The sequence below is a fragment of the Trichomonascus vanleenenianus genome, assembly GCF_965637985.1.
Source record: "Trichomonascus vanleenenianus strain CLIB 3782 genome assembly, contig: TRVA0_010S, whole genome shotgun sequence".
Lineage (NCBI taxonomy): Eukaryota > Fungi > Ascomycota > Dipodascomycetes > Dipodascales > Trichomonascaceae > Blastobotrys > Blastobotrys vanleenenianus.
This window is the reverse complement of record NW_027481877.1, coordinates 334019-343509: the sequence shown is the minus strand read 5'-3', so window position 1 is coordinate 343509 and position 9491 is coordinate 334019. Positions and strand designations below refer to the sequence as shown.

Below are 9491 nucleotides of genomic sequence, written 5' to 3'. Positions count from 1 at the left end.
TTTTTCCCCATTGTACCCCCACTTTGCCCCTTCCCCCCCATTTATACCGCCCCCCCCCCCCCCCCTCTGCGGATTGATTAGACACTGATCTTCAGGGCCCCGCCTCTCCTCCGCGTAGCGGAGCCCCAGGGGGGTTTGGGGGGACTGGTCCCCCCGTTAGTGCTAGCAGTAGAGTGTATTCGAGGGCCAGCCCTCGAGCTCCCGTAGATAGGGGGCTCTGCCCCCAAACCCCCGTAGTTTGGGTCAGCTCTAAACTCCGCGTAGCGGAGCCCCAGGGGGGTTTGGGGGGACTGGTCCCCCCATTAGTGCTAGTAGTAGAGTGTATTCGAGGGCCAGCCCTCGAGCTCCCGTAGCTGGGGGCTCTGCCCCCAGACCCCCGTGAGCCATTACTATAGTTACTATGTACAGTACGCAGTTCCCTCGATCGATTAGACACCGATCTTCAGGGCTCAGCCCCGCCACCTCGAATACCATTGCTAATCTCTATAGAGTACACTCGTATTACTAGGTGACACCTGAGCAAACGATTCACATCCAATAGTACCCGGATTAGTGCTGGACACCTCGTATTATGGCCAGTCGCCTCGTATCGCCGCGATACGCGCGGCGCGCGCCCAAAGCGGCGGCTTCCCCCCTTAATTCCCTTAATCCCAACCAAACACAGCATCAACAAAAAATTGTATTTTTCATCCAGCTACGGCGGGCCTCATAGGACGACATCTGTAGATTTGTTCGCAACCACACCAGCTCCCTCCCCGCTCCGTAAAATTTTATTGAAATACCCGGGAGTCTTCGCGTGTGGCTTTGCAAGTTTTTGTTAACCCTTAGTAAGTACCAAATATGGTGAAATATGGTAAAGGTCTAACCAGGTAGTGCTTAACACGATACTCTGTGCGTTTGCCCGGATCTCGGCGACGTCGGCACGATGGCCTATCCAGACGATTGTGTTCATCTCGGTGCTAGCGTCGACGGCATATTTGTCGATTCTCGACTTCAGCGTGCCCAATTACGCGGCTAGCACGCTGGCCACGTCCTACTACCACCCCCCGCAGGGCAGCTTCCACAACGTGTCGGACTGGGTACCCCTGGTCGACCCGGAGGCTTATCCGGAAGCCGAGCGGCTCATTGGCGCTCATCTCATCTTTTCTGGGTCGTCGGGAGTCGTTCCGTCTATCCAGGGGGCATTCCAGGTCGGCGAGGACGCTCGGTCGCGTACTGTCCTCATGGATGAAAGCGAGTTTAGCAAGTGGATCCAGGGCCTTACTGAGGGTCCGACGGATGATCTGGAGGACTATAGCGATATCCATGCTTGGCGACTGCGTCGCAATGCCTCCTGGAGTCTGTGGATCCGGTGGAATCTTAAACGGCTCGTTGATCTCATCCGTGAGGCCGAGACCTATGATCTGGCCGTCATTGGCGTTGCCTACATCGCCATGCACTATACGTTTGTGTCGCTTTTCCTGTCGATGCGGCGACTCGGGTCGCACTTCTGGCTTGCCACCTCGGTGCTGCTTCAGTCGACCTTTGCGTTCATGTTCGCTTTCGTAACCTCGTACTCCTTGGGCGTCCCCGTCTCGTTTGTAAGCCTCTCCGAGGGTCTACCGTTTTTGGTAGTGACCATTGGGTTCGAGGCCAAGGTGCTGCTGACGCGGTTGACGCTCAAGAACGCCCAGGGCTCGCGTGACAGCGGCATTGAGCGAGTCATAGAAGGCGTCATCAAGTCCAACGGCGGGACCATCTTCCGCGATTATGCCATTGAGATCTTCGCCCTGGCCTGTGCCGCCTACTCCGGCGTTAACGGCCTGTGGCAGTTCTGCTTCCTGTCGGCGTGGATCCTGTTTTACGATTGCTTGTTGGTTCTCACTTTCTACGCAGCTATCCTGTCGATCAAGGTGGAAATCAGCAAAATTAAGCGCAATGAAGCGATCAAGTCGGCCCTGGAGGAAGACGGAGTCTCCCAGAAGGTTGCTGAATCGGTCGCCGACAGCGCCTCGGGCGTGTCTGCTTCCGAACTGGCGCGACCACTCAAGACTTCGGGCGTGCCGCTGTTCAAGATTGGCATGATCCTCGGTTTCGTAGTGCTCAACGCCGTTCAGCTTACCAACTACCCGCTCAACCTGTCGGTGTTTGGTGGCGTCAGCGTGGGTATGAGCGATGAAGGAGTGCTCAGCAAGGTGCCCGTAGACTTGGACTCTTATGCCCACGGTGTCGTAGTGACGGTTCTTCCGCTCGTGTTTGAGAGCACCAAGCTCTCGGCGCGGTTCGAGGACCACCTGTCCACCTTCTTCCAAGCCTGGACCAACATTATCGGCGACCCGCTCATTTCCAAGTGCGTTGTTCTTGTACTGGCCGTTAGCGTTGGTCTCAATGGCTATCTTTTCAATGCGGCGCGATCTCCGGTGGTCCAGGTTGTTGAAGTCGAGAAGAAGGTTCCTGTGCTCGTAGAGAAGACGACCAAGAAAACTGCTAATTCTGATTCGGAAAGCGATGATGACGCTCTCGAGCTCAAGGCCAAGTCTACTTTCCAGAAGGATGCTACTATCACTGTCAAATCGCGGTCTCTTGATGACTGCGTGGCGGTAATGAAGGCCGGTATGACCAAAGAACTCAACGACGAAGAGGTCATTGAGCTTGGTGTCTCTGGCAAACTGCCCCTGTACGCTCTCGAGAAGCAGCTCAAGGATTCCACTCGTGCTGTGCTCATGCGACGAGCCATTGTTTCGCGCCTGTCTAACACCAAGAACCTGGAAAAGTCCAAGCTGCCATACCTCCACTACGACTACGACCGAGTGCTGGGCGCATGCTGCGAAAATGTTATCGGCTACATGCCGCTTCCAGTTGGTGTCGCTGGTCCTCTCATCATCGATAACAAGCCCTACTACATCCCAATGGCTACCACCGAGGGCTGTCTGGTTGCCTCGACTATGCGAGGCTGCAAGGCCCTTAACGCCGGCGGAGGTGTGACTACTGTGCTGACACAGGACTCCATGTCGCGAGGTCCATGTGTAGCGTTTACTTCCCTGACCCGAGCCGGCGCGGCTAAGATCTGGCTCGATTCTGAGGAGGGTCTGCGGTCCATCAAGAAGGCGTTTGACTCGACCTCGCGGTTCGCGCGGCTGCAGTCGATCAAGACGGCTCTCGCCGGCACGCTGCTGTTCATTCGGTTCCGAACGACCACTGGCGACGCCATGGGCATGAACATGATCTCCAAGGGCGTCGAGCACGCGCTCAAGCACATGGTTGAGAACTGCGGCTTCAGCGATATGGAGGTGGTGTCTGTTTCCGGCAACTACTGTATTGATAAGAAGCCTGGTGCCATTAACTGGATTGACGGGCGAGGCAAGAGCGTCGTTGCTGCTGGTGTTGTTCCAGGCGAGGTGGTGCGAAAGGTTCTCAAGAGTGATGTTGACGCGCTTGTTGAGCTCAATATCAGCAAGAACCTGGTGGGCAGTGCCATGGCGGGTGCCATTGGTGGCCAGAACGCGCATGCTTCCAACTTGGTTACTGCCATCTACCTTGCCACTGGCCAGGACCCTGCGCAGAACGTTGAGTCGTCCAACTGTATCACACTTATGAAGAACGTTGACGGCGATTTGCACATTTCTGTTTCCATGCCGTCCATTGAAGTGGGCACCATTGGAGGCGGTACCATTCTTGAGCCACAGGCGGCCGTTCTCGAGATGCTTGGCGTCAAGGGCCCACATCCTACCAATCCTGGTGACAACGCTCGCCAGCTGGCGAAGATCGTGGCCAGTGGTGTGCTTGCGGCCGAGCTGTCTCTGTGCTCTGCTCTGGCGGCGGGCCACTTGGTGCAGTCGCACATGACGCACAACCGGTCCAAGGCGCCGACCCCGGCCCAGTCCTCCACAAACGTGGCTGCTGAAAACAGCTTAGCTACTGCCAACGGCTCGACGACGGCCAATGGCACGAGCAGTCGGCCCGGCATCTCGCCAGTCGACCTCAACCGCCTCACCGAAGGATCTAAAATTTGCATCAAGTCATGATAAACAATTGGTTTTAGAGATTTACTACTCTATTAGTGTAGTGTTTTTAATATGTAGACCCCACCATATGATCTAATTTGTACTACTATTTCGACGCGAAGCATCGCTACGGGGGGTTTGGGTGCAGCCATAAGGCAGACTAATTGGCCCCTCCCTTCAGTGCTAGCAATAGTGTGTATTCGAGGGCCAGCCCTCGAGCTCCCGTAACTGGGGGCTCTGCCCCCAAACCCCCGTGATCTACTAGGTACGATGGATGAACTCGATATGATCTAATGTGTATTATGGATGAACTGCAGCTTTGATGAGCTACATCCTGAACACTGTGCACTTGATCAACACGAGTTGTCAAGACATCTCATGAACCACAGCCCAGATAAACTACCTCCTATCTATGAAGTCCACTGTACTATCAATTGATCTTATACCAATCTCCTGTACTATCTATTGATCTAACACGAGTTATATAATCTAATAAAATAGTATCGGTAGCTAGCTTGCATCTAAAGTGTCTTTACTCCCCTCTTGGAAGTATTGGTTGATAGTTCAAACAATACCGGTAATTACGATGTAAAACGAATCGTGTGGGGAGCGCTCATTACGGGAGCTCGAGGGCTGGCCCTCGAATATATCGAGTAGCAATTAGGGGGAGTGTGACGGGGATGGTGGATTAGAGTGTATTTATTCTATTCCTTCTAGGTGGAGCGGCCTTAACTCGCTTTCAATGCATTGTTACTCTGTGTTAGCTCCATTCGCCGTTACAATTGGGCTACCACGGCTCTATTAATTGCCTAACGATCAACGCAAGTAGAATCAACCACACCACCACCCCTGACTTTATATGGCCATGAACCTTTTCAATGGCAGTACAAACTCGACGCGAAGCGTCGCCACGGGGGGTTTGGGGGGCTGGCCCCCCAAGTGCAGCTATGCGGTAGAGAATTAATGTTAGCTGTTAAAGTTGTTGATTTGGCATGGGTATGGACAGGGGGAGCCTCGTGCGGCGCTATCGGATCGGAGTTTCCGGAGTTCCGACCCTGGGAGAGCCGTTCCTTCCTGTGGCCGGCGGTCTCATTTTGCGCCGAGTGTAGACACGGGGTTGTGCTCTTTCGACGACAGAGAAAGAACGCAAAAAACCTCTCCTTGGCCAAATACACATTGGGACTCTCGTGGGGTTGAATCAAACGATGAAGGAGAGCACTGAACGACGGGCCAAGGCTTGCGAGGCTTGCCGAGCGCTCAAGGTTCGGTGTATCCCTTCCGATCCGACGAACCCATCGCTTCCGTGTGTTCGGTGTGTCAAAGGCAAGCGAGAGTGTATCTTCCACATGGGTCCGCGGAAGAGGACTCGAAAGACCGATAAGTAAGTTTGCTTTGCTATTTCCCTTCTCCCAGTTTCTCTAAAAGGTAGCTTTGGTTAGTGGTCCCGTAAGGGCATGCAAAAAATTTTTCTTGCTTGAGGTATACACAGTTTATGCTTGTTCCGTCGGGCTAGGGGCGCTAGTGGATTGTAGAATGGGGTCTATGAGGCATTTCAAATGCTCGACGCGCCGAAATTCAGCCCGTGAGGCTTTAGAGGCACTTTATAAGTCGTCAAACCGCCGTTCGAGGCCTGCCTAAGGGGCCGGTTTCCCACCTGTCGGTCGGCGCCGATAGGTTCCGACCGGTACGAACGGCTGACCACCATATACCAATGCGGCTGTGCCAAGACTAAGGCTAAGGCTATACTGGGCTTTAATGGATATACTTGGCTATAATGGCCTATAATGGACTATAATGGACTATAACGGACTATAACGGACTATAACGGGCTGAGAGAGAGTGGGGGAGTGGGGAGTGGGAATTGGGGAAGTATTGGCTAACAATTGATGATAGTCGCGTCGCAGCATTAGAGAAGAAGCTCGAGGTGCTGACAGCTCAGCTTCAGGGGAAAGAAGATCTTACCCCCACCTCGGGGTGTATGACCGCGTTGACGCCAGTTGGTCCACCACCACCGGGACCCCCGACTGGAGGATACCCGTTTGGGTACTGTAATAGCCCATATGGTGTGCCTACCAACGGGACCAACCTGCCGATGGCTGATCCAAACCAGCCGACTTGTTCATTCGCAACACCCCTACCTCTACAACCGCCAAATATCAATGGGGATCAGAGGCCATCTTTGCCTCCTCCAGTCCCGCGGAGATCTGTGGGAGGGCTCGGTGACAATGGAAATGGGTACTACGGTCCTGGGAGCGTCTCAATTAGCACTGGGGCCAGTTACAGCTCTCCTGGGACGACAGGCAAGTATGCGAAATCCACTCCGTCCGAGTCTCCGAATTTCGCTACGAACCCAGCGCAGCGGCAGATCCCCAAGAATCAGCCCATGTCGCTCAATGGCACGCCAGAGGACCTTGACATGGAAGTCAAGTACCAGCCCACCCCCGTAGACACAGGCATAGACATCGACACGATACGGGAGGAAATGATGCAGCTGTGGTCCAAGCTGGTGGAAAAGTCCTCCAGGCGATTGTACCACCTGGAATCTGTGCCATTGTCCAAGACCCAGAGCTATGATAACGATGTCATCTCTCAGGGCGTCATTACCGAAGCAGAGGCCGAAGAAAGACTCAGGGTGTACCGCGACAGGCTGTACGATTATCTCCCGCTGGTAGTCATCAATAGCGACGTGACAGTAGAAGATTTCCGGCGAGAGCAGCCATGTCTGTTTTTGACTATCATGTCCGTTGCCTCAGTTGCCATCGAGGACAGCTCGAAAACGGGTCAGAGCATGATTCTCCATAATAAAGCCCTCGAAACGGTCATATACGAGACGATGATGGTCGGCACCAAGACGTTTGAGCTTCTCCAGTGCCTTATCTTGGTGACGTTCTGGTACAACGACCCGGAGCTGTACCACCACCAGAAGAACCACCTGCTGACAAACCTGGCTATTTCTATTGCTACGGACCTGGGCATCGGTGGTAACTCAGTCAATAGTCCAAACAGCCTGCGGTATGACAAAATCATGAGACCCCAGACTCTTGTGGACCCGCGGACTCTGGAATGCCGTAAACTGTGGCTGCTGGTATACTGTGCCTCCATTAACCATTCCATTGTCGTCAGGCGCCCGTCATTCACTCTGTGGGGCCCGTACATGGACGAATGCTGCGACCTCATTGAGAACTCGGATCTGCCAGAGCAGGAAAAGCGCATAGCGCATTTTGCTCGTATGACGCACATATTTGAGGACATTTCCAAAGCATTCTACGCCGAATCTGGCGGACCGCCTCCTGATGTTAATGATACTCAGACCAAGTTCCTTATTAAGTTCTTTGAGGGCAAGCTCATCGAGTCGTTTAACGGTGTGCCTAGCCAGAGAAGGTTCGAGCCGTACTATCACGCCATTCAGATCTACCTGCACCAGTCCGTTCTATATATTCCATTCTCGCCGGATATTGGTAGAGCTCCTTTTTCCGAGTACAGTCTGGCAATGGGCGTTCTCAAGTGTGGCACCGAGGAGGTCAAGAACGCGTTGTGGTGTTCGTCCTCCTGCATTAGATGCCTCGAATGGTTTTCCAAAATCGAACCTGAGGAGCTGGCTGTTCTGCCCACGTTTAGCTACACGCGATTAATCTTTGCTACTTCTACGCTACTCAAAATACGGTCGCTGAGCCTGTCGTCGGAGGAGTTTAGGAATGTGTGCCCGCCACAAGAGTCGTCGATCAAGCTGCTCTACAAGGTCTTGAGCTTGTTGGATGAAGTTACCAGGCGATTCCCATTCGCCCATTGCGCGCTCACCTATGGGTTTGTGCTGCGATTGTTGATGGTCCATTTCGACCGCCAGATCTTTTATTACTTCGCTCGGAAGCGAGAGATAGCTTCAGAGAAAAAGTCATCTCAACAACAACAACGACCATCTCAGGCTCAGCAACAACCATCTCAGCCGTCTCAGCCGTCTCAGCTATCTCAAGGATCTCTGCCATCTCAATCATCTCAGGGTCAACCTCAGCAGCAGTTGCCTCAACCACAACAGCAAAGCCAGGGACAACCGCCCCAGATAGACAACAAACAGCTACTTTCTGTCCCCCAGAACAACAATACTAACCCCGGCTCACCGCTGGACATGCTTAGCACGGTCGCTGTAGATAATATGGGCCGGCCCCAGCAGCCGCAGCCACAGCCTCAGCAGGTGCCAATGTCAAAGTACGGCCCCCTGCCTAATACCAATCTTAATCCAGGCCAGGAAGAAGCTGCCGAAGAATATCCATACTGGCTTATGGGAGACGACTTTTGGAAGGACCTTGTCCCCAACGTCGAGGCTTTTACTGGTTACGACATCATGTGAATAATTATATAATTTGTACATCTAATCTATTTTTCACAACCCGCTCACAATGCGCCACTTTGATTAGTCTCATCTGGTAAGTCGTACCTAATAAGTACCTGGTGGTCCCCCCGTTTTCGAGGGCCAGCCCTCGAGCTCCCGTAGTTTGGATCAGCTCTAAACTCCGCGTAGCGGAGCCCCAGGGGGGTTTGGGGGGACTGGTCCCCCCATAATACCACGAGTGAAGCGTATTCGAAGGCCGATAAATCGTACCACTTGGTAAATCGCGCTTTCGGTGGTCGTATCCCAAGCCCGATAACCAAACTTACCAACGACTTATCCAACACAGAACGAAAAATGAGTGAACTTCGCCAGAGGAAGATTGGCTCCAAAGAAAAAGCAGAAAATATCGTAGAAGACGAAGAAGTGAGCTCCAAGCCTTCGATCGTCGATATCCTTAAAATAGTAGTGTCTGTCCTGTTTATACAGATCGCCCTCTCCTTCTACATAACAGGCACTGCGACCTGGGGGTACGAGACGCGATGGACCAATCCACGGTACGTCCAATTCAGGCTGATTGGCAGGCCGGTTTCCCTGACGGAGGACCAGCTTGCCAGACACGACGGAAGCGATCCGGCTCTGCCGATTTACGTTGCAATTGACGGAAAGGTCTATGATGTCAGCTCCAATCCTGGCATGTATGGCCCCGGAGGATCATATTCTTTTTTCAGTGGCCGTGACGCTGCGCGGGCCTATGTCACAGGCTGCTTTACTACGGACTTGACCCACGATCTGCGGGGGCTTGACGAGGAAGAGGCGAGCAAGGGCATTGCTGGCTGGCAGCAGTTCTATGACAACTCTCATAAGTATTGGTACGTAGGCACTGTAGAGCACCCTCCGCTGACAGGCGATCCACCTGCGCCTTGTAAGAAGGGAGCCCAAGCTCCCCAGGGTGTTCTAAACTCACACCATTAAATCTTTGGTACCCAATTGTCGGATCTTCAAATGTTGGATTTTTTCGTCGGATCTTCGTTCGGGGTCAGGAGACGGTGTTAGACATTACGTAGTCAGGGATGAGATGAAGCGGATGAAGCGCAAAAATAACCCCGGACCGAGTCTTTTCATGGGCAATATAAAATACCAAGAGATATTTCAAGGGTTATTAGGAATACCGATAGTAAAAG

General features: G+C 53.2%; 3 protein-coding genes across 3 annotated transcripts; all 3 read left to right on the top strand.

The window, feature by feature from the left end:
* Positions 1-826: 826 nt before the first annotated feature.
* HMG1 (hydroxymethylglutaryl-CoA reductase (NADPH) HMG1) lies at positions 827-4004 on the top strand (the record flags this gene model as incomplete). Its single annotated transcript, XM_076683784.1, has 2 exons — position 827; positions 874-4004. Coding segments are annotated over 2 exons (3132 nt in total).
* Positions 4005-5188: 1184 nt separating this feature from the next.
* WAR1 (War1p) lies at positions 5189-8328 on the top strand (the record flags this gene model as incomplete). Its single annotated transcript, XM_076683783.1, has 2 exons — positions 5189-5364; positions 5877-8328. 2 exons carry the CDS (start codon positions 5189-5191, stop codon positions 8326-8328), a joined length of 2628 nt encoding a protein of 875 aa, XP_076542127.1.
* Positions 8329-8664: 336 nt separating this feature from the next.
* Positions 8665-9282, top strand: TRVA0_010S03268 (cytochrome b5-like heme/steroid binding domain-containing protein; the record flags this gene model as incomplete). Its single annotated transcript, XM_076683782.1, has 1 exon — positions 8665-9282. The coding sequence occupies one exon, from the start codon at positions 8665-8667 to the stop codon at positions 9280-9282; it is 618 nt and encodes a 205-aa protein (XP_076542126.1).
* Positions 9283-9491: the final 209 nt, after the last annotated feature.